At 36.3% G+C, this 26,238-nt stretch overlaps 1 protein-coding gene across 2 annotated transcripts in view; it reads left to right on the top strand.

The window, feature by feature from the left end:
- Nucleotides 1–26,238, top strand: part of TLN2 (talin 2) — a 637,355-nt gene that overhangs the window by 433,561 nt on the left and 177,556 nt on the right. For both annotated transcript variants that reach the window (XM_053717305.1, XM_053717304.1), the window contains exon 27: nucleotides 16,783–16,885. In XM_053717305.1, the coding sequence (XP_053573280.1) occupies nucleotides 16,783–16,885 (103 nt within the window). The remainder of the gene's footprint in view (nucleotides 1–16,782; nucleotides 16,886–26,238) is intronic.

The raw sequence follows: 26,238 nt of genomic DNA, 5'->3' as shown, positions 1-26,238 counted from the left end.
TACATTTGTTTTTATTTTTACTTCTAGCCGACATAACCACTTTACTAGGTGCTAGTCTCTGTTTGAGTGTGGGAGCTCTTCTATATACTATTTTGGGTCTTGTAGATAGTGTTTTCTTTAGAACAGGATCTCTCATTAATAAATGCCAATGTTTTTCCAAATTTTTTCCCATGGCCTTAGAATTAGAGTTAAACTGTGTGAAGAATAGAGTTTGCCCATTCTGCAACTTCTCAACATTTTTATCCTTATTGACAGAATCGGTCAATAATTTGTTTCTATCTTGTAACCTGGCCCTATCATAACTATTTGAAATGAGATCCGATGGATAGCCTTTTTCCAAAAATCTAGACGTAAGGGTCTTAAACTGTTCATCATATTTTTCTATACAGAGCAGTTACGTCGAATCCTACAGAATTGGCTGAAGGGAATGTTCTTTTTCCAATTCGATAAATGATTACTGCTAAAATGTAAAAAATTATTACAGTCAACTTTCTTGAAATATGTTGAGGTACAAATATTGCCATCCACATCCCATGACAAGACAACATCCAAGAACTCAATGACTGACTCTTTCCAAGAAAGTAATTTAATATCCAAGGAATGCATAAGCTCAAAAGGAGGAGCCTGTAAAACCTTCAAAACCAAATTAAGACTCCAAGGAGGAGAAATTGATTTAATGACCAGCATGATACGGACCAAAGCCTGTACAAAACGGTGAATATCAGGAAGCTTAGCAATCTTTCTTTGAAACAAAACAGAGCAGAGATTTGTCCCTTCAAGGAACTTGCAGACAAACCTTTATCCAAACCATCCTGAAGAAACTGTAAAATTCTAGGAATTATAAAAGAATGCCAGGAGAATTTATGAGAACACCACCATGAAATATAAGTCTTCCAGACTCGATAATAAATCTTCCTAGAAACAGATTTACGAGCCTGCAACATAGTATCAATCACTGAGTCAGAGAAACCTCTATGACTAAGCACTAAGCATTCAATTTCCATACCTTCAAATTTAATGATTTGAGATCTTGATGGAAAAATGGCCCTTGAAACAGAAGGTCTGGTCTTAAAGGAAGTGGCCAATGTTGGCAACTGGATATCCGGACAAGATCTGCATACCAGAACATGTGAGGCCATGCTGGTGCTACCAGAAACACAAACGATCGGTCCATGATGATCTTGGAGATCACTCTTGGAAGAAGATCTAGAGGTGGGAAGATACAAGCAGGTTGGTAAAACCAAGGAACTGCTAACGCATCCACCGACTCCACCTGAAGATCCCTGTACCTGGACTGGTACCTGGGAAGTTTCTTGTTTAGATATGAAGCCATCAGATCTATTTCTGGAAGACTCCACATCTGAACAATCTGAAAAAACACATCTGGATGGAGCGACCACTCCCCCGGATGTAAAGTCTGACAGCTGAGATAATCCGCTTCCCAATTGTCTACACCTGGGATATGTACCGCAGAAATTAGACAAGAGCTGGATTCCGCCCAGGAAAGTATCCAAGATACTTCTTTCATAGCTAGGGGACTGTGTGTCCCACCCTGATGATTGACATATGCCACAGTTGTGATATTGTCTGTCTGAAAACAAATGAACTGTTCTCTCTTCAACAGAGGCCAAACCTGAAGAGCCCTAAAAATAGCATGGAGTTCTAAAATATTGATTGGTAACCTTGCCGCTTGAGATTTCCAAACCTCTTGTGCTGTCAGAGATCCCCAGACAGCTCCCCAACCTGAAAGACTTGCATCTGTTGTGATCACAGTCCAGGTTGGATGAACAAAAGCGGCCCCTTGAACTATACGATGGTGATATAACCACCAAGTCAGAGAGAGTCGAACATTGGGATTTAATTATATTAATTGTGATATCTTTGTATAATCCCTGCACCATTGATTTCAGCATACAATGCTGGAGAGGTCTCATATGGAAACGAGCGAAGGGGATTGCGTCCAATGCTGCAGTCATGAGACCTAAAACTTACATGCACAAAGCTATTGAAGGGAATGATTGAGACTGAAGGTTCCGACAAGCTGAAACCAATTTTATTTGTCTCTTGTCTGTTAGAGACGGAGTCATGGACACTGAATCTATCTGGAAACTTAAAAAGGTGACCCTTGTCTGAGGAATCAAGGAACTCTTTGGTAAATTGATCCTCCAACCATGTCTTTGAAGAAACAACACTAGTTGATTTGTGTGAGATTTGTCAGAATGTAAAGACTGAGCTAGTACCAAGATATCGTCCAACTAAGGAAACACCACAATACCCTGTTCTCTGATTACAGATAGTAGGGCACCGAGAGCCTTTGAAAAAATCCTTGGAGCTGTCGCTAGGCCAAATGGAAGAGCGACAAATTGGTAATGCTTGTCTACAAAAGAGAATCTCAGAAACCGATAGTGGTCTGGATGAATCGGAATATGAAGATATGTATCCTGTAAGTCTATCATGGACATATAGTGACCTTGCTTAACAAAAGGCAGAAAAGTCCTTATAGTCACCATTTTGAAAGTTGGCACTCATACAAAACAATTAAAAAATTTCAGATCCAGAACTGGCCTGAATGAATTTTCTTTCTTTGGGACAATGAACAGATTTGAATACAACCCCAGACCCTGTTCCTGGAACGAAACTGGTATGATTACCCCTGAAAATACTAGATCTGAAACACACTTCAGAAAAGCCTGAGCCTTCACTGGATTTACTGGGACGCGTGAGAGAAAAAATCTTCTTACAGGAGGTCTTACTCTGAATCCTATTCGATACCCTTGAGAGACAATACTCTGAATCCAATGATTTTGGACAGAATCTGCCCAAATGTTTTGGGAAAAATGTAATCTGCCCCCCACCAGCTGAGCTGGAATGAGGGCCGCACCTTCATGCAGACTTAGGGGCTGGCTTTGGCTTTTTCAACGGCTTGGATTTATTCCAACTTGAAGGTTTCCAATTGGAACCAGATTCTTTGGGGGAAGGATTGGCTTTCTGTCGAAAAGAATGAAAACAATTAGAGGCTTTATATTTACCCTTAGATCTCTTATCCTGAGGTAAAAAACTCCCTCCAGTGACAATTGAAATAATCTAATCCAACTGAGAACCAAACAGATTGTTACCTTGGAAAGAGATAGTAATCTAGACTTAGATACCATGTCAGCATTCCAATATTTGAGCCACAAAGCTCTTCTAGTTATAATAGCTAAAGATAACAATCTATAGTATCCCAGAAGGGGATACAAAAAAGGCGCGCTGATGGTTTTGAAAAAACGGGGCGGGAAGATAATGGGAGTGACAGATAACTCTGCACTCAAATAGAAAAACAAATGATGCAAAAAGAATAAAAACATACAAATATGCAAATAAAAAATGCAACAAAACTGAAAACAATAAATCTTCTAAGGCAGGGTGATAGTTATCATAGATATAATACCAAGTCCCAATGTGTTAAAATACGGTATCTTGGTCCATAGAAAACAAATAGCCGCCAGACGTGGTTGTGGCGGGGCAGCTCCTCTTGGTCCCAGAGAGCGGGTGGGTAAACTGTGGCAGAAAAAAGAAAGGAAAAAAAGAGGGCGCCAATAGTGTGATATTGTTTGGTTCACAGCAGATAATAAAACACAAATATTGCGCTTACCAAAGCAAGTTGCACTGAACTCTGACCAGTGCTATATCGCCTGCTGGCACTTTACTCAGCGGCCAGTACACTGTGTATAGGCATGTATCCTCTGGATGCTCCGTGGGTTCAACTCAAGGATGTATAAACCTTAAAAAGTAGAGAGAGGACTCCACATAGTGTAATATGTCTTTTCAAAAAGATGGAGGAAACATGTATTATGCTTACCAAAGGAATCGGCACCGTTCTGTGACCAGTGCAATCTCGCCTGCTAGCACCTTATACAGCGGCTAGTATACTGTGTATTGGTTTGTCCTCTCTGTTTCTTGGAGTATACGACTCTCTGTAAAAGGTCTGCAGTTTTAGCCGTACACGTTACTTTGTAATAGAATGTCTGTTGTATTGTAACAACCAGGTGTATAATGGTTGTTACTATTTAAGTAGTTAAGATAGTCTGTAACTTAACGACACTAACATAAAATTGAATAAAATTTGGACAGTTTCCAGGTAAAATTTAAAAGGCTTTAATGACGCGTTTCTCAACCAGCTACGGGTCGTTTCATCAGATATAAAGCAGATAAAATACACTTCAAATTGTAACATTATATACACATTTGACTAATTAAAACCGGAAGTTGTCACTGAAAAATAACCAATGGGTACGTATGAAAAAACTCCAGCTGAGGTGTCAAAATCGTATCCTCAGCTGTTACATTCTAGCATTGTATACAAATTATTCAACAATCAAAGGATTTAACAGATAAGATTTTGTTACCATAATGTGTTCATGTCGATGTGATAGATAAGGGTGTATATATACACAGAATCCTAAGTATATTTTATTTTTGTTATTATTTCAACCTTTTTGGGGTAGTGTTGAACTGGATGGTCACATTTATTAGATGCTATGTTTTCGATTTCTTAATAAACCATAAAATTTATAATGTCTTATTAAGTATATGTGTGCATTAGTGTGTTCCTGTTAAACTGTGTGTTTTTACTTTTAAATCCCTGTTTTAGCAAAGGATTTAAAGGGTATGTATATCGTATATCTTATGTTTCTTGAATGTTTATATTTCTAACCTTAGACCTATCTATTTAGACTCTTCTTATATGTCTTTTCAAAATCTTGGAATGTATCAACATATTCACTCCGTTTTCGGAGAAATAGGAAATGGTAATAATAATAAAAAATATATATGAAAGTAAAAATTCTAATTCAAAATAAATATGTAAAAATTCTAATTCAAAATAAATATGTAAAGTTGACAAAAACTTTTTCTGAGTAAGAAAACATTTCTAATTTCGTTAGTAGCTGCATTCCTAAATATCTTTGCAACCAAAGAAACATATATGTACAAAAGATGTTGCATATCCAAGTCTATAAAAACTATGTGTTTAAACCAAAAGATGTTTAAGAAATGCGTGTTGTTAACTGCATGTGATCTGAAATAAATTTTTGTTTTTGTATATATGTGTATTGTTCAAGATAAATTCTTGCTCTAGTTTTTTTATACATAATGTGCTGTTCAAAATATGGTCATGGAATCATACATGTGTATTAAAACTAGTAATTTCAACTTGTTTTTCTGAAAATGTATATATGAAATTTAGTCTGTATACGAATTAGTGAAAGTGTATAAACATATAATAATGCTGTGTGTGTGAAAGTGTATTGGTGTTCACTGGTCAGTGTGTGTGTCCTCCAATAAAGTCTGGTGTCTTTTAAAATAAAAAATGATATGTGTATGTATCCTTAGACTATGTTAACTAAACAGTGTGTATGTACTCTGAATTTCATGTATTAGTGTTATTGAAAAAGTTAATGTATATCAGTGTTTTGGCTATTTTGGATCTCTAAGAGTTCCTAGAGGGGAATTGTAGTGATAAGAATTTTGGAAAGTAGTCTATATTTCTTGACCCCATTTGGTGGTGTCCATCTCTATTATTTGAATGTGCCTGAAAAGAGAATGAGAATGATGTGAATCTACTAGTTGAAAGCTGCTAAATCCAAATTGGCGTTAAGCCCAAATGGGTATAGAGTCTTCAACCGGTAGATCCAAAAAGTTTCACATTGTCTGAGTCTAATTAATCTATTGTAATCTGTGTTTTTGGGAACATAATCTATCGGAATGTATTTGAAAATATATACATTTTAGAATTTTATCAACTGAACGCAGAGATAATAATCCATTATTAGACAGTCCAAGTACCAGTCAGATTCCTTCTCCTTTTTTAGAGATAGGCTCACACATGAGAATCGAAAGCCCACAGATAAGAGCAGGGAAAAGACCCCACATGTCAGAAAACGAGGCTCAAGAGGTAGAGCCCTTGCCGCCAAGGAAAGGGAATTATCCAGATTAGATCAGGGTATATATAATCTTTCCTCACACCAACTGTCCATTCATGAAAAAAGAGTTTTGAAACAGGGTCTGTCTTTTTGCCCCCCAAATACCCCGAGAATGTTTGATATTTTTGTGGACCTAAACAATTTTACGCGTAAATTAACATTACAAAAATATTTTGCGAATAAGAAACTTAAAAATAACCAAATTGAAAGTTCTCAAACACAACTAATTCTGACTGACACAATGCAATCCAACAAAAACACAGTCTGTTTGTATGCTGAAACAGATAACCTCACCACACATCTTTTTGAAGAATTTTTACATACCGATGTCAAAAATAAATCAAATTTCAACCCAACCAATGTAGGAAGAGAATATATCGATCTATTCCAGAATATGGTTCTGGAGGATTTCGATAAGATTCTACATACAAAAAAACGCAAGAAAAATTATGCCACTCTTAGTCACCAGAAAGCTATTCACGGTTTGCAAAACAATCCAAAGATTATTATTCGTGACGCTGACAAAGGCGGGGGAATTGTCATCCAGGATCTTGAGGACTATATACAAGAGGCCAACAGGATCCTGGATGACAAGAATTACTTCAAAATCTTACACAAAGATCCAACTGCCATCTTTTTACAGGCATACATTGAACATATAGACAAAGGTTTTTCTTTAAAAATTCTTAACAAAAGCGAAAAAGATTATTTAAGAATACAAAATCCGAGCATAGCCCATTATTACTATTTACCAAAAATTCATAAAAATAAAACAAATCCACCAGGACGTCCAATTATTGCTGGAATAGGAAATTTGACATACAATTTATCATATTACATAGACCAATATCTTCAGAAATACGTGATCACATTACCCTCATATATCAAGGACAGTACACACCTATTACTACAATTAAGCAACATCAATATTACAGATCAGAATCTGCTATGGATCACATGCGATGTTAGCTCACTGTATTCAAATATCTCACATGAACTAGGGTTACAGGCAATTGCCTATTATCTCCAAAAAGATATTTATTTACCAAACATACAGGGTGATTTCATTTTGGAAAGCATCGCATTCATTTTACAACATAATTATTTTTTATATCAAGACAAATACTATTTACAAATAAAAGGTACGGCCATGGGGACCAGGTTCGCCCCAAGTTTTGCTAACCTATTCATGGGTTTTTTTGAGGAAAAATATATCTACTCTGCAAACTTGGGGTCGAACCTGGTCTTCTATGGCCGTTACATAGACGATCTGATTTTCCTATGGGAGGGTGATACCTCTTCAGCAGACAACTTTATCACTCATTTAAACAACAATAATATGGGAATCCAATTTACAGCCAATATTCAGTCACACAAAATTGAATATCTAGATCTGACATTAAGTTTTGAAAACAAGAAGATAATTTCCAAAACCTTTTTTAAGGAGGTAGACAGCAATAGCTTTCTTAATTTCAACAGTAATCACCATAAAAATTGGATACGTAATATTCCCTATAGTCAGTTTCGCAGAATCAAACGCAATTGTTCCAATCATGACACCTTTTTGGAGCAAAGTAATATTCTATACAATAGATTCCTAGAGAAGGAATACCCTCCGTCACTATTGGACAAAGCCTTACATAGAGCATCAGAATTAAACAGAGATGATATTCTCGTGAATAATAAGAACAAAAGTCAACCAGATTTTTCAGAACTTAAAGACATTTGCTTCATTACACAATACAACTCTGATTTTAATAAGATACAGCATATATTGTCCAAACACTGGCATATAATTCAGAGGGATCCAATTTTGAAAAGTCTAGTGAAAGACAAACCAAAATTTGTATATAGAAGAGCCCCTACTCTTAGAAGCAAACTTGCTCCAAGTAAAAAAGTTAAACACATACACACTAAAAAGACTAACCAAACTCAAATACAAAATAGGGGGATTTTTGGCCTATGTGGATTGTATAAATGTGGGAAAGTAGGATGTGGCACATGCAAAATAATCAAATCTGGCACAAAAACTTTTAAATCAATGGTCACAGGTGAAACTTTCCAGATTCCAATTTTCTTTAATTGCGAATCATCCTATACGGTGTACCTTATGGAATGTGCGTGCGGCCTACAATATGTAGGCCGCACCTCTAGAAAATTGAGAACTAGATGGGGAGAACACCACCGGAATTGCAAAAATTGCAGAAAAAAGAACATAAAACACAGTATACCCAATCATTGTTTATTGAAACACAATGGGAACCCATATATTTTCAAATACATTCCGATAGATTATGTTCCCAAAAACACAGATTACAATAGATTAATTAGACTCAGACAACGTGAAACTTTTTGGATCTACCGGTTGAAGACTCTATACCCATTTGGGCTTAACACCAATTTGGATTTAGCAGCTTTCAACTAGTAGATTCACATCATTCTCATTCTCTTTTCAGGCACATTCAAATAATAGAGATGGACACCACCAAATGGGGTCAAGAAATATAGACTACTTTCCAAAATTCTTATCACTACAATTCCCCTCTAGGAACTCTTAGAGATCCAAAATAGCCAAAACACTGATATACATTAACTTTTTCAATAACACTAATACATGAAATTCAGAGTACATACACACTGTTTAGTTAACATAGTCTAAGGATACATACACATATCATTTTTTATTTTAAAAGACACCAGACTTTATTGGAGGACACACACACTGACCAGTGAACACCAATACACTTTCACACACACAGCATTATTATATGTTTATACACTTTCACTAATTCGTATACAGACTAAATTTCATATATACATTTTCAGAAAAACAAGTTGAAATTACTAGTTTTAATACACATGTATGATTCCATGACCATATTTTGAACAGCACATTATGTATAAAAAAACTAGAGCAAGAATTTATCTTGAACAATACACATATATACAAAACAAAAATTTATTTCAGATCACATGCAGTTAACAACACGCATTTCTTAAACATCTTTTGGTTTAAACACATAGTTTTTATAGACTTGGATATGCAACATCTTTTGTACATATATGTTTCTTTGGTTGCAAAGATATTTAGGAATGCAGCTACTAACGAAATTAGAAATGTTTTCTTATTCAGAAAAAGTTTTTGTCAACTTTACATATTTATTTTGAATTAGAATTTTTACATATTTATTTTGAATTAGAATTTTTACTTTCATATATATTTTTTATTATTATTACCATTTCCTATTTCTCCGAAAACGGAGTGAATATGTTGATACATTCCAAGATTTTGAAAAGACATATAAGAAGAATCTAAATAGATAGGTCTAAGGTTAGAAATATAAACATTCAAGAAACATAAGATATACGATATACATACCCTTTAAATCCTTTGCTAAAACAGGGATTTAAAAGTAAAAACACACAGTTTAACAGGAACACACTAATGCACACATATACTTAATAAGACATTATAAATTTTATGGTTTATTAAGAAATCGAAAACATAGCATCTAATAAATGTGACCATCCAGTTCAACACTACCCCAAAAAGGTTGAAATAATAACAAAAATAAAATATACTTAGGATTCTGTGTATATATACACCCTTATCTATCACATCGACATGAACACATTATGGTAACAAAATCTTATCTGTTAAATCCTTTGATTGTTGAATAATTTGTATACAGTGCTAGAATGTAACAGCTGAGGATACGATTTTGACACCTCAGCTGGAGTTTTTTCATACGTACCCATTGGTTATTTTTCAGTGACAACTTCCGGTTTTAATTAGTCAAATGTGTATATAATGTTACAATTTGAAGTGTATTTTATCTGCTTTATATCTGATGAAACGACCCGTAGCTGGTTGAGAAACGCGTCATTAAAGCCTTTTAAATTTTACCTGGAAGCTGTCCAAATTTTATTCAATTTTATGTTAGTGTCGTTAAGTTACAGACTATCTTAACTACTTAAATAGTAACAACCATTATACACCTGGTTGTTACAATACAACAGACATTCTATTACAAAGTAACGTGTACGGCTAAAACTGCAGACCTTTTACAGAGAGTCGTATACTCCAAGAAACAGAGAGGACAAACCAATACACAGTATACTAGCCGCTGTATAAGGTGCTAGCAGGCGAGATTGCACTGGTCACAGAACGGTGCCGATTCCTTTGGTAAGCATAATACATGTTTCCTCCATCTTTTTGAAAAGACATATTACACTATGTGGAGTCCCCTCTCTACTTTTTAAGGTTTATACATCCTTGAGTTGAACCCACGGAGCATCCGGAGGATACATGCCTATACACAGTGTACTGGCCGCTGAGTAAAGTGCCAGCAGGCGATATAGCACTGGTCAGAGTTCAGTGCAACTTGCTTTGGTAAGCGCAATATTTGTGTTTTATTATCTGCTGTGAACCAAACAATATCACACTATTGGCGCCCTCTTTTTTTCCTTTCTTATAATAGCTAAAGACATAGATCTAACATCAATTTTGATGATATCAAAAATGGCATCACAGATAAAATGATTAGCATGTTGAAGCAAGTGAACAATGCTAGACAAATCAGGATCTGTTTCCTGTTGCGCTAAGCTTTCCAACCAAAAAGTTGATGCAGCTGCAACATCAGCCATAGAAATGGCAGGCCTTAGAAAAAAGCCAGAATATAAATAAGCTTTCCTTAGATTCAAGTTTCCTATCTAAAGGGTCCTTAAAGGAAGTACTATCTTCCATAGGAATAGTAGTACGTTTAGCAAGAGTAGAAATAGCCCCATCAACTTTGGGGATTTTTTCCCAAAACTCCAATCTAACTGCTGGCAAAGGATACAGCATTTTGAACCTAGAAGAAGGAATAAAAGAAGTACCAGACCTATTCAATTCCTTTGAAATCATATCAGAAATAGCATCAGGAACTGGAAAAACCTCTGGAGTAACCACGGGAGGTTTATAAACAGAATTTAAATGTTTACTAGTTTTAGTATCAAGAGGACTAGTTTCCTCAATATCCAAAGTAATCAACACCTCTTTTAACAAGGAACGATTATACTCCATCTTAAAGAGATAAGAAGATTTGTCAGTGTCAATATCTGAGGTAGGATCTTCTGAATCAGATCATAGGATCTTCTGAATCAGATCCTCATCAGAGGAGGATAATTCTGTATGTTGTCGGTCATTTGAAATTTCATCAACTCTATGAGAAGTTTTAAAAGACCTTTTACGTTTATTAGAAGGCAGAATAGCAGACAAAGCCTTCTGAATCGCATCAGCAATAAAATCTTTTATATTCACATGGATATCATGTACATTAGATGTTGATGGAACAACAGGCATTGTACTAGTACTGATGGATACATTCTCTGCATGTAAAAGCTTATCATGACAACTATTACATACCACAGCTGGAGATATAATCTCCACTAATTTACAACAGATACTTATCTTTGGTATAACTGTTATCAGGCAGCAGGAATTCAACAGTGGTTTCTGAGACAGGATCAGATTGAGACATCTTGCAAATGTAAGAGAAATATGGCAGATGCAACCTTGTGCAAGGAAACCTGGCATCAACTAAGACGCCGGAAATGACGAATTTGCGTCACTGAACATACCTTCACACCAAAAAAATTCTTGCACCAAGAATGATGCAATAAATATCAGCATTTTGCGACCTCGCGGTCCTAATTTTGCCCACAAAAATTAATGAAAAAGCAGTCAATTTGAAGAAAAGACTATACCCCAGGTAAGAAAAAATAACTTCCTAAATATATTTCGTCTACAAGATACGACGAGTCCACGGATTTCATCCTTACTTGTGGGATATTATCCTCCTGCTAACAGGAAGTGGCAAAGAGCACCACAGCAGAGCTGTGTATATATATATATATATATATATATATATATATATATATATATATATATATAGCTCCTCCCTTCCCTCCACCCCCTGCCATTTTCTTTGCCTGTGTTATACTAGGAAGAGGTAAAGTGAGGTGTTAGTTTTAGTTTCTTCAATCAAGAAGTTTTTTATTTTAAATGGTACCGGTGAGTACTATTTTCCTCAGGGGGATATGGAAGAAGATTTCTGCCCTGAGGTTGATGATCTTAGCAGATGTAACTAAGATCGACGAAGGTTCCCACAGAGCTTCTGAAAGTAATACAAGAGTCATCTTCAGTGTGGAGAACGGTTTCATGCTACAAGCAGCATTGAGGTATGTGCAGCCCTTTATTTCTGAGGAGACTTGATATATCAGAACTGGCTGACATTTATTTCCCTGCAAAGGAAGGGGTAAAAAGTAGACCTGTAAAACAAAGGGGTGTTACTGGGAAACCTGTGTTTTATTTATTTCAGTTGACATATTGCAAGCATTATAATGGGCTTCACAGCATTATAAAGAGACACTGGGAGGGGCAATATGCTTAACTTTTTTTTTGTTCAACATAACCAGTTTGACCGTATTGGAAGTGTACTTTGGGGTTAAAGAAATTCCACTTAGCTTATACTTGAAACCGCTTCACCATGCGGTTGTTTCAGGCCTACTCGATCATCGGACATGATGGCCGGGGCTTATTTTCGCGTGCTCAGACGCGCACTTTCCTCTGGCTGAGAAGCAGCAGGCATTAGCTCCGGTTGAGCCTAGACAGGGGTTCTGTTAACCGTTTCGTTGGCGAGTCATTTTGAAGTACCCTGGGGGCAGGTAGGCGCCACAGAGGCGCAGGATGTATATTTGTCAAATTTAACATATTTGTGACTTAAATACCCTTTAGAGGTTAATTTCTCCCCTTACTCTTGGGGTGCAATAATTTTTGGAGCCATTAATTAGGTATTGTTAATTTTTAAGAGCAAATTAACGTTTTGAAGCAGTTTTGGAAAATTTGTGCGCTTTTTATATCTTAAAGGCGCAGTACACGTTTCTCAAGAAAAATTTTAAAGCAATAAATAAAGTGTTTAACGACTATTGTGGTTATTACTAGTCTGTTCAACATGTCTGACATCGAGGAATCTCATTGTTCTATGTGTTTAGAAGCCATTGTGGAACCCCCTCTTACATTGTGTACCTCTTGTACTGAAAGGGCCTTACATTGTAAAAAGCATATTTTAGGTCAAGAAAATGTGCCTAAGGATGATTCTCAATCTGAAGAGAATCAGGATATGCCATCCAATTCTCCCCAAGTGTCACAACCTTTAACGCCCACACAAGCGACGCCAAGTACCTCTAGTGCGTCTAATTCTTTTACTCTGCAGGAGATGGCTGCAGTTATGTCAACTACCCTTACAGAGGTATTATCTAAATTACCAGTGTTACAGGGTAAACACAGTAGGTCAGGTATTAATGTGAATACTGAATCCTCTGATGCTTTATTGGCTATTTCCGATGTACCCTCACAGTGCTCTGAGTTGGGGGTCAGGGAATTGCTGTCTGAGGGAGAACTTTCAGACTCAGGGAATGTGTTACCAGACAGATTCGGACGTCATGTCCTTTAAATTTAAGCTGGAACACCTCCGCCTGTTACTTCGGGAGGTTTTAGCGACTCTGGGTGATTGTGACCCTATTGAGATACCACAAGAGAAATTGTGTAAGATGGACAAATGTCTAGAGGTACCTACTTACACTGATGTTTTTCCGGTTCCTAAAAGATTTTCGGAAATTGTAAAAAAGAAATGGGATAGACCAAGTATATTGTTCTCTACCCCTCCTGATTTTTTTATTTGCATTAATGTTTTGTAGATGATTTATTTATATAGTCCATAAAGTTGTTTTTTGTTTTTTTTTAAATGTATAGATTTGCACATTTTAAATAACATTGCTCTGATTTTCAGACTACTTACCAAGCCCCAAAGTTTTATGAGAATATCGTCGGCTACCTACTCCAGCTTGCTTCTGTTTGTGTAAAGGTTCTTTTCATATGCAAAACAAGGGGGAGGGGGGAGTGTCTTATTTCCCACTTGCAGTGGGCTTTGAACCACCTTTTCAACAGAGCTAAACTGAGAGCTTCTAAGTACGTTTTTAAACAGTTTTATACTGGATTTTTATATCAGTATCTGAGCATCTTGTTCTTTATAGTAGTGTCTATTACATGCAGTTATATGAAAATGAGTGTATACTGTCCCTTTAATCCATCTAGAAGCTTTCCTTGAGTTAATATAAAACCTAGGCAAGATTTGTAATTTGTTTTATATCTTTATAATAGTATCTTACCAATCAGTGACTGTTAGAAACATAGAGCTTGACTGAAGATAAGAATTTAATAGGCCCATCAAGTCTAGCCATCTGATGGACTGAGAATTGGTTGCACTTGTTCAATTCTATACTGTGATTCTAACACTGTATATCCAGAGGGGGTAACATCTTGTAGGTTTGTGAGCTTGAGAGGTGTGATTAGCTTTAGAAGTATCAGTAAATAAATTATCTTAAGTTGGTGCAAGGAGCAGAGACCACATTTATAGTTTAATCTGTCACAGCTCATATACTCTCTATTAGGGCTGCAACTAACGATTATTTTCATAATCGATTAATCGGCCGATTATTTTTTTTCGATTAATCGACTAATCATATTTTAAAAAAATCCTATATTTAAAATAAAATCCACATACTGTAAATATAAACTTCAGACTAAAACTTTACATGATTAACACAACTGTTTGTCCAATTGTGTAAGCGGCAGCAGAACACATTTTTATAATTAAGCAAAAAAAAAAAAAAAACACAAACTGTTTCAAAAGAGGTAGAACTACAAAGAGGTAGACTACCACTGTTTATAACATTCTGTTATTCACTCTCTCAGAAACTTTGCATTCAAATGCAAAAAATACAACATGACCACATGCTCCTGGCTCAGGCTGGCTCTCTTTTTGCAAGTTATTTTGCCTGGAGCAGAGAAGAGGCGCTCAGATGGAGTTGAGGTGCTTAAGATGCATAAGTAGGGTTTTGCCAATATGACCAAGGTGGGATATTTATCTTTTTTAACTCTCCACCATTGCAAGGGGCCTCTTAACAAAGTAAGCCTGGACTTCATTCTAACATAAAAATAACTTGAATATCTATATGCAATAATGATTAGTAAATAACCAGCTATAATGTTAGGGAAAAAATATTTAGTCCGCTCTAAAAATAACAGATATATACTTAGAGGTTGAATATGGTACATCACAATTTATTAAAAATATAAATCAAAGAAAAGTCAAAAGCGCTAAGGACTATCTATCAATAACAGGACACAGCCTTACACATTTATCTATACAGTACATATAATCAGCAATCACAAGCGATTTGCTAATAATTGTGCAAACAGATAATAGTGCACATCAATTAAAATAACTTATCCCATCTATCTAGGGCTAAGTATAAATAACAAGCTTGTAACTATATCATGCAAAGCATAATCCCAAACCACTTGAATTAATATAAACAATCCAAATGATGACTCCTATTTTATTTCCGGGTCGCACATAAGTAGTTGTAAACTTATAGTGAAAAAGTGAAAAGTAAACATCTGTAGATTTCCCTTAGGGTAAGAAAATAACCATAAAACACAATACCATGTGCAGGATGGTCATTGGAGTGAAGCAGTTGGTGCTAAACACAGAACTATTTTCATAATCAATTATTATCAATTTATATTGATTAGTTGTTGCAGCTCTACTCTCTATCGTTGTGCACCTCAGAGAGATCATAAGTTATGGGACTAAACGCCACTCTCTTATTATTCTGTATTTTTAATTCAGTTAACTTTATGTGCAGCAGACCTACTTATTTTGGGAAGCACAACTGCCAAACAAACATTCAGGATCTACATCCTATTCTAAACTTTAAAGGGATATAAAATAGTAAATACATGCTATACATAATGATGTATTTCATGCACATATTAGCCTGCAAATAATGTGTTGCTTTATTTTTACCAATATATCAGTTGTTTAAATATTGCTCATATAAGTGTAAAAGTTTAGTTTCTATAAAGTACTCTAGATGGTTTGAATTAGTTTTCTATTTATCTCTGTCTTCTGTGGAGAGCAATTAGTGAAAGTTATATAAACCAGGTAGTAGAGTTTGTGTAAACAAGGCTGTGTGGAATCCCACACAACCTTGTTTGTATTCATCTATTTTATTGCATGTTTTATATCTGTTTCTAATTGTTTATGCAGCAGGAGAGTGAGATAAGCTTAAAACTTAAGGAACACTCAGGTTAAATTACATTTTCATGATTCAAATACAGCATGTAATTTTAAACAACTTTCCAATTTACTTCCATTAAAAAAATTGTGCACAGTCTTTTATATTTACGCTTTTTGAGTCACCAGCTCCTACTGAGCATGTGCAAGAATTCACAGACTATACGTAAATGCATTTGTGATTGGCTGATTGCTATCACATGGTACAGGGTGGGTGGAAATATACGTAACTTTGAAATTTGTTAGAAAAAAATCTACTACTCATTTAAAATTCAGAATAAATGCTATTGTATTGTCTTGTTATCTTGCATTTGTTGATTATGCAAATCTACTGTGTTTACTGGTCCTTTAAGTTTTGACATGGCAGCGTCCATTACTTTAGAGGAACTCTGTTAAAAATGTAGGAAAAGGGGACAAAATAAATAAAGTATATTACAACATTATATAAAAATATAGTATATTACTATATTAAAATGTTTTATATTACAATCTCATACTGTTTATTATCCCTTTAATCAAACAAATAGTGCACAGATGTAGAGCAGCTACTTTGTAGTTTCCATTGTGTTATACTGTATGATCATGCTGGACTGGAGAAATGTAATTAAATCTGACAAATTATTTGCCCTTTGCAGTTGGAAAAGTGTGCTCAGGATCTCGGCAGTACCTCGAAGACCGTTGGTTCATCAATGGCTCAGCTTCTGACATGTGCCGCTCAGGGAAACGAGCATTATACAGGTACCTATTTACTGAAACAAATGTATGGGCTTTTCTTTAAAATGTATTTACCTAAGATTTGTAGTTCAAGTGTGATTCTCAGTATAAATAAATGGCAAGAACAAAACTAGATGTGACATTTTACAATAAGCAGAAAACAAACTGGGTAGGCCACAAGATTTTTATCTGTCACCACATGTAATGTACCCTCCCTTTTTCTTTTATATCTAAAAGGTAAACACCTGGTAGTCTTAAAGGGACATTAAACACTTTGAGATGGTAATATAAAATGATAAATTGTATAAATAAAAAAAACTTTGCAATATTCTTTCATTATTTATCTTGTCTTGTTTTCCTGTAATTCCATTCTGAAATTGTGAGCTTTTCAGTTGATGTTAGAAATGTAAGTGCAGAACACTGTTATATTCCACACAGCCATTGGCTGCACACTCTAGTGACCTATTTATAACTGTCCCTAATTGGCCACAACAGAGAAGGTAACCTAAGTTACAACATGGCAGCTACCATTGTTTCTTTCATGCAATTGGCAAGAGTCCATGCGCTAGTGACGTATGGGATATACAATCCTACCAGGAGGGGCAAAGTTTCTCAAACCTCAAAATGCTTATAAATACACCCCTCACCACACCCACAATTCAGTTTTACAAACTTTGCCTCCTATGGAGGTGGTGAAGTAAGTTTGTGCTAAGATTTCTACGTTGATATGCTCTTCTCAGCATTGTAAAAGCCTGATTCCTCTCAGAGTACAGCGAATGTGAGAGGGATGTGAAGGGAGTATCACTTATGAATACGATGATTTCCCTAACGGGGGTCTATTTCATAGGTTCTCTGTTATCGGTCGTAGAGATTCATCTCCTACCTCCCTTTTCAGATCGACGATATACTCTCAATTTACATAGAAGAAAAAACAGAGAGCGCATCCGGATTCAAGTGAGTTTATTCAACAACGATAATACTGACACACAAATAGGATAACACTTACAAGATTCCAGATAAAATAGGCAGATAGATAGATGTATAATTCGATGCTGACCGGACCACTCGCCACAAGCCCTCCAAGTGGTAGCTGGACCCACACAGCAAACGACTTATTACAGGTAAATTCACAATTTCACCTATGCGGTGTATATTTCAACCTCAACGCGTTTCCCCCGTTTAACGAACAGGCTTTTTCAAGAGGACAGGTGAGTCTAACCTTTAATGTTGTTCTATATAAGGTTTAAATTAGCCAATCAGAATGTTCCTCATATTAAAGGATAGCACACCCCTTCCTGTGTGCTATCCAGATTAAACCATTTGGCTTCTGATCAATACATTGAAAGATACATAAAATTGCAAGATAAAAATTCCTTAAAAACAAACACATAGAATGATTACCATTTCATCATATTAAAAAGTTAATGTATATAAAACTTAAAATCATATGAACAATATTGAAAATAATTAACTAAAACCAAGTATCAATTGACCTATACATGGAATAAAATAATGAACCATATTTGTAAAAAGCATAAGATTATTTACTAAAAGCTGCTATTTATATACAACTGAATACAGATTTCTAATTTGAATATGCTAGCATCCTAATTATTACAAATGCACAGGGACATTATATGTAAACCAAGCATTGTTCTTACATATGTGCTGCCACATCTATATCAATGTTCATCCCCAATGGAGTTAAACATTTCATCTTATAAATCCAAAGGGTTTCTAATTTACGTAACTTGAGGAGTCTATTTCCCTCATTGGGGGGTACCCAGTCTATTCTCCTCTTTATTTTTATTTTCGTGCGGCCTATATAATACAGGCCACACAGTGTGGGTGTGGCCTGTATTATATAGGCCGCACGAAAAGAAAAATAAAGAGGAGAATATATGAGCATGTAAATAATATCAAAGAGAAATATCCCAAACATAGTGTGCCCAGACATTTTATGGATGCACACAATTGTGACCCTAGTAGTTTACGTGTACAGGTCATAGACTGGGTACCCCCCAATGAGGGAAATAGACTCCTCAAGTTACGTAAATTAGAAACCCTTTGGATTTATAAGATGAAATGTTTAACTCCATTGGGGATGAACATTGATATAGATGTGGCAGCATATATGTAAGAACAATGCTTGGTTTACATATAATGTCCCTGTGCATTTGTAATAATTAGGATGCTAGCATATTCAAATTAGAAATCTGTATTCAGTTTTATATAAATAGCAGCTTTTAGTAAATAATCTTATGCTTTTTACAAATATGGTTCATTATTTTATTCCATGTATAGGTCAATTGATACTTGGTTTTAGTTAATTATTTTCAATATTGTTCATATGATTTTAAGTTTTATATACATTAACGTTTTAATATGATGAAATGGTAATCATTCTATGTGTTTGTTTTTAAGGAATTTTTATCTTGCAATTTTATGTATCTTTCAATGTATTGATCAGAAGCCAAATGGTTTAATCTGGATAGCACACAGGAAGGGGTGTGCTATCCTTTAATATGAGGAAAATTCTGATTGGCTAATTTAAACCTTATATAGAACAACATTACAGGTTAGACTCACCTGTCCTCTTGAAAAAGCCCGTTCGTTAAACGGGGGAAACGCGTTGAGGTTGAAATATACACCGCATAGGTGAAATTGTGAATTTACCTGTAATAAGTCGTTTGCTGTGGGGGTCCAGCTACCACTTGGAGGGCTTGTGGCGAGTGGTCCGGTCAGCATCGAATTATACATCTATCTATCTGCCTATTTTATCTGGAATCTTGTAAGTGTTATCCTATTTGTGTGTCAGTATTATCGTTGTTGAATAAACTCACTTGAATCCGGATGCGCTCTCTGTTTTTTCTTCTATGTTATTGTCGTTCCTGGTGGAGTGCCTAAGATCTCCACATCTATAGAGCTGCATAGGATTGTGCCGCACATAGCAAGACTGTGACGTCATCATTAGGCGCAATAGAGGAACACGCCAGGCGAGGACGCCGACAACAGAGCAGAGCCTCACGGAGCCTACAGCCGGAAAAAACTTGGCCGCTCTATTGAAAATCCTCAGCAACAGCCATCGGATTGGGTCGGATACACACCTCTGAGATTAGTGACTGCAAACGGAGGTATTTGAGTGTCAGTACAGAACTTGTATCTCATCTTATTGTGACTGTACCGCTATCAGCGGTTTTGATACATAAGGACTGTGGATTATTGTCTATTATCTGGGGGTAACACATTAATAGCGCGGAGTGTTTTCTTTTGTTTCTGCATACTCTCAATTTACCATTACCTCTACTGATAACTGTTTCAGTACTGGTTTGGCTATCTGCTATATGTGGATGAGTGTCTTTTGGCAAGTATGTTTTTCATTATTTAAGACACCTCAGCTATGGTTTGGCACTTTATGCATTTATATAAAGTTCTAAATATATGTATTGTACTTATATTTGCCATGAGTCAGGTTCATGTATTTCCTTCTGCAGACTGTCAGTTTCATATTTGGGGAAAATAAACATTTTTTAAGAAATGTATTTCTTACCTGGGGTTTAGTCTTTTTTTCAATTCACTACTTCTTGCAAATTGTGGGCGGTATTAGACCCGCAGATGCGTCAAATGCTAGACTTTATTGCATCATTCTTGGCGCGAGAATTTTTTTGGCGCAAAGAATACGTCTGACGCAACTTTGTCATTTCCGGCGTCATAGTTGATGCCGGAGCCTTACACACGGTTGCGTCATTAGTGACGCGAGTGTGTCATATCCGGTTATTATTGGCGCCAAAACAGTTTGTTACGTTGTGCGTCATACTTGGCGCCAAGCTTTTTCATTATTTTAATACCCCATTGATGTTTGCCTCTTGCCTTTTTCTCTATCAGAGGGCTATGCTTTTTGCATTTTTTCACATTCCTGAAACTGTCATATAAGGAAATTGATAATTTTGCTTTATATGTTGTTTTTTCTTTTACATTTTGCAAGATGTCTCGATCTGATCCTGCCTCAGAAGTTTCTGCTGGAACATTGCTGCCTAACATCGGGTCTACCAAAGCTAAGTGCATTTGTTGTAAGATTGTGGAAATTATTTCACCAAATGTCATTTGTAATAGTTGTCATGATAAACTTTTACATGCAGATAGTGTGTCCATCAGTAATAGTACATTGCCAGTTGCAGTTCCTTCAACTTCTAATGTACATGATATACCTATGAATTTTAAAGAATTTGTTTCTGATTCTATCCAGAAGGCTTTGTCTGCATTTCCACCTTCTAATAAACGTAAAAGGTCTTTTAAAACTTCTCATTCAGTTGATGAAATTTCAAATGACCAACAACATAATAATTTATCCTCCTCTGATGAGGATCTATCTGATACAGAAGTTCCTTCCTCAGACATTGACACTGACAAATTTACTTATTTATTTAAAATAGAGTATATGCGTTCTTTATTAAAAGAAGTGTTAATTACTTTGGATATTGAGGTAACCAGTCCTATTGACATTCAGTCTAATAAACGTTTAAATGCTGTTTTTAAACCTCCTGTGGTTTCTCCAGGGGTTTTTCCTATTCCTGAGGCTATTTCTGATATGATTTCTAAGGAATGAAATAAGCCAGGTACTTCTTGTATTCCTTCTTCAAGGTTTAAAAAATTGTATCCTTTACCAGCAAATTCTATAGAGTTTTGGGGAAAAATCCCCAAAGTTGATGGGGCTGTTTCTACTCTTGCTAAATGTACCACTATTCCTATGGAAGATAGTACTTCCTTTAAGGATCCTTTAGATAGGAAGCTTGAATCTTATCTAAGGAAGGCCTATTTATATTCAGGTCATCTTCTCAGACCTGCAATTTCTTTGGCTGATGTTGCGGCTGCATCATCTTTCTGGTTGGAGAATTTAGCGCAACAAGAATTGGATTCTGACATATCTAGTATTCGCTTACTGCAATATGCTAATCATTTTATTTGTGATGCCATTTTTGATATTATCAAAATTGATGTTAGATCCATGTCTTTAGCTATATTAGCTAGAAGAGCTTTGTGGCTTAAATCTTGGAATGCTGATATGACATCTAAATCTAGATTACTATCTCTTTCTTTCCAAGGTAATAATTTATTTGGTTCTCAGTTGGATTCTATTATTTCAACTGTCACTGGGGGAAAGGGAGTTTTTCTACCTCAGGATAAAAAACCTAAGGGTAAATCTAAGGCTTCTAACCGTTTTCGTTCCTTTCGTCAAAATAAGGAACAAAAACTCAATCCTTCCCCCAAGGAATCTGTTTCCAATTGGAAGCCTTCCTCAAATTGGAATAAATCCAAGCCATTTAAGAAACCAAAGTCAGTCCCTAAGTCTGCATGAAGGTGCGGCCCTCATTCCAGCTCAGCTGGTAGGGGGCAGATTAAGGTTTTTCAAGGATATTTGGATAAATTCTGTCCAAAATCAATGGATTCAGAGCATTGTCTCTCAAGGGTATCAAATAGGATTCAGAGTAAGACCTCCTGTGAGAAGATTTTTTCTCTCATGTATCCCAGCGAATCCAATAAAAGCTCAGGCTTTCCTGAAGTGTGTTTCAGACCTGGAGTCTTCAGGGGTAATCATGCCAGTTCCTTTTCAGGAACAAGGTTTGGGGTTTTATTCAAATCTATTCATTGTCCCAAAGAAGGAAAATTTATTCAGACCAGTTCTGGATCTGAAAATTTTGAATCGTTATGTAAGAGTACCAACTTTCGAGATGGTGACTATAAGGACTATTCTGCCTTTTGTTCAGCAAGGACATTATATATACACAATATACTTGCAGGATGCATACCTTCATATTCTGATTCATCCAGAACATTATCAGTTCCTGAGATTCTCTTTTCTAGACAAGCATTACCAATTTGTTGCTCTTCCATTTGGCCTAGCAACAGCTCCAAGAATCTTTTCAAAGGTTCTAGGTGCCCTACTCTCTGTAATCAGAGAACAGGGTATTGCCGTGTTTCCTTATTTGGACGATATCTTGGTACTAGCTCAGTCTTTACGTTCTGCAGAATCTCACACGAATCAACTAGTGTTGTTTCTTCGGAAACATGGTTGGAGGATCAATTTACCAAAAAGTTTCTTGATTCCTCAGACAAGGGTCACCTTTTTAGGCTTCCAGATAGATTCAGTGTCCATGACTCTGTCTCTAACAGACAAGAGACGTTTAAAATTGGTTGCAGCCTGCCGGCACCTTCAGTCTCAGTCATTCCCTTCAGTGGCTATGTGCATGGAAGTTTTAGGTCTCATGACTGCAGCATCGGACGCGATCCCCTTTGCTCGTTTTCACATGAGACCTCTACAGCTTTGTATGCTGGACCAATAGTGCAGGGATTATACAAAGATATCACAATTAATATCCTTAAATCCCAATGTATGATACTCTGACGTGGTGGATAGATCACCATTGTTTAGTTCAAGGGGCTTCTTTTGTTCGACCAACCTGGACTGTGATCACAACAGATGCGAGTCTTTCAGGTTGGGGAGCTGTTTGGGGATCTCTGACAGCACAAGGGGTTTGGAAAGCTCAAGATGCGAGATTACCAATAAATATTTTAGAACTTCGTGCAATTCTCAGAGCTCTTCAGTTTTGGCCTCTTTTAAAGAGAGAACCGTTCATTTGTTTTCAGACAGACAATATCACAACAGTGGCATATGTCAATCATCAGGGGGGGACTCAGTCCCCAAGCTATGAAAGAAGTATCTCGGATACTTGCTTGGGCGGAATCCAGCTCTTGTATAATCTCTGTGATGCATATCCCAGGTGTAGACATTTGGGAGGCGGATTATCTCAGCCGTCAGACTTTACATCCAGGGGAGTGGTCTCTCCATCCAGATTTGTTTTCTCAGATTGTTCAGTTGTGGGGTCTTCCAGAGATAGATCTCATGGCTTCTCATCTAAATAAGAAACTTCCCAGATACCTGTCCAGGTCCAGGGATGTTCAGGCGGAGGCAGTGGATGCGCTTACACTTCCTTGGTTTTATCATCCTGCTTACATTTTCCCGCCTCTAGTTCTCCTTCCAAGAGTGTTCTCCAAAATCATCATGGAAGAATCGTTTGTGTTGCTGGTGGCTCCAGCATGGCCACACAGGTTTTGGTATGCGGATCTGGTTTGGATGTCCAGTTGCCAGCCTTGGCCACTTCCGTTTGGATGTGGTAAGAGCTTTGAAATATTATGTGGAAGCTACTAAAGATTTCAGGAAGACTTCCAGTCTATTTGTTTTATTTTCTGATCCTAGGAAAGGTCAGAAGGCTTCTGCTATTTCCTTGGCTTCCTGGTTGAAACGTTTGATTCATCAAGCTTATTTGGAGTCGGGTCAGGCCCCGCCTCAGAGGATTACAGCTCATTCTACTAGATCAGTCTCCAAGTTGCCGCAGATTTGCAAAGCGGCAACTTGGTCCTCTTTGCATACATTTACTAAATTCTACCGTGTTGATGTATTTGCTTCTTCAGAAGCAGTTTTTGGTAGAAAATTTCTTCAGGCAGCTGTTTCAGTTTGATTCTTCTGCTTTTGATTTAAGTTTTTTTCTTTCATTTATGAGAATAAACTTGTTTTTTTGGGTTGTGGATTAATTTTTTCAGCGGAAAATGGCTGTTTTTATTTTTATCCCTCCCTCTCTAGTGACTCTTGCGTGTAGTTCCACATCTTGAGTATTGCTATCCCATACGTCACTAGCTCATGGACTCTTGCCATTTACATTAAAGAAAACATAATTTATGTAAGAACTTACCTAATTAATTTCTTTCATGTTGGCAAGAGTACATGAGGCCCACCCTTTTTATGGTGGTTAGGATTTCTTTGTATAAAGCACAATTATTTCCAAATTTCTTTTGTTGATGCTTTTTACTCCTTTCTTTATCACCCCACTTGGCTATTCATTAAACTGAATTGTGGGTGTGGTGAGGGGTGTATTTATAGGCATTTTGAGGTTTGGGAAACTTTGCCCCTCCTGGTAGGATTGTATATCCCATACGTCACTAGCTCATGGACTTGCCAATATGAAAGAATTTAATTTATCAGGTAAGTTCTTACATAAATTATGTTTTTATAGACACTAAAACTTTACACTTATTTTGTCAATATTTAAACAGCTAATAGAAAATACATCTGCATGTTATTCTAAGACTAATCTTTGTTTGAATGCATCATTCTAGCTAGCATTTATTTAGTGTTTAATGTCACTTTAATGTAGGAGAGCAGCACCTTGGAAATTAACCCACCAGCTGTTGGTTTGGATTTTTGATTATTGCACGTTTTTGTTTTAACTTCCTCTGGGAAATAATAGTTTACCTTTATTGTGTTTCTCCATTCTCTGGACACATAATGTTCCCATAGATTGAAAAACCTCTACCACATCCACGAGACACATTAAATGTGCATTAATATGCTATACCGATCTGTCCAGAATTTTAATAATTTCCTGCCAGACATTCTCATCTAAATCCTAATACAATACAATATATTAGAGAATTTTCTTATTGCCTATAACTGGGGGAAACAAGTTGTTTAAATTCTGCTCCAGAAGGGCAATATGATTCAGCTTCTATCATAGGTCAGTGAGTTCCAGCTTCACACGTATGTTGCTTGTGATTGGTTGATCAGCCTGTGTTCATCTTGGGTCCAGAAGTGCATTGCCTTTAACACCTCTAATTCATTACACCCAGGGTTACTAAAAATTGTCTGGCCACTGCCCCCTTGGTTCCATAAAGTCACCATCAGTGCCCTCCTACCTTACCCCATAAAAATAGTATTAAGAATAGCAGTTAAACAACCCCTAATGAAGGTAAGGACACAATAAAATGTAAACGAGTAAGCCAATTATAAATGTAACTTTGTATCTTTGTTTTCTTTTAATCTTGTTATGATAACTTTTTAAAGTCATTAGTCATTGTACAAAAGTCTCTTATATTCCATATTTAGTTTAGTAATTGTGAAAAGTAGTTTCTCTTTGGGCATCTAGGCTAAAGTACAGCAAATTAATATAATTGTGCTTTGAGCAGCCCACTAACATCATCTTCCACTCCTTGCCTACTAGTGCCCCTAGTGCCTATTAGTACTCCCTCAGTTATTCCACCACCCTCCGGGTGGCAGTACTTCCCCTTTTGGGAACCAATACATTAGAGCTTTTACTTTTAGCAGTTTTATGTCACTTTAAGGAAACATCCAGGAATACATAAAGGCTGTAAACCATCTAAACAAAATATATACTGTGACTTTAGTAACATCCCAGTATTCCTATGACTGAGAAATGTAACTTATGAAAATGTTGTTTATTCTGGTTTAAAATGGTTGTGCCACCTAGTAGTTAATAGACTTAATGTCAATGACATATGCTTCAATCCTATAGGATAGCAAGATT

The sequence above is a fragment of the Bombina bombina genome, chromosome 6 (assembly GCF_027579735.1).
Source record: "Bombina bombina isolate aBomBom1 chromosome 6, aBomBom1.pri, whole genome shotgun sequence".
Lineage (NCBI taxonomy): Eukaryota > Metazoa > Chordata > Amphibia > Anura > Bombinatoridae > Bombina > Bombina bombina.
Note: the sequence above shows the minus strand (reverse complement) of the source record. Positions and strands in the feature narration are given on the sequence as shown.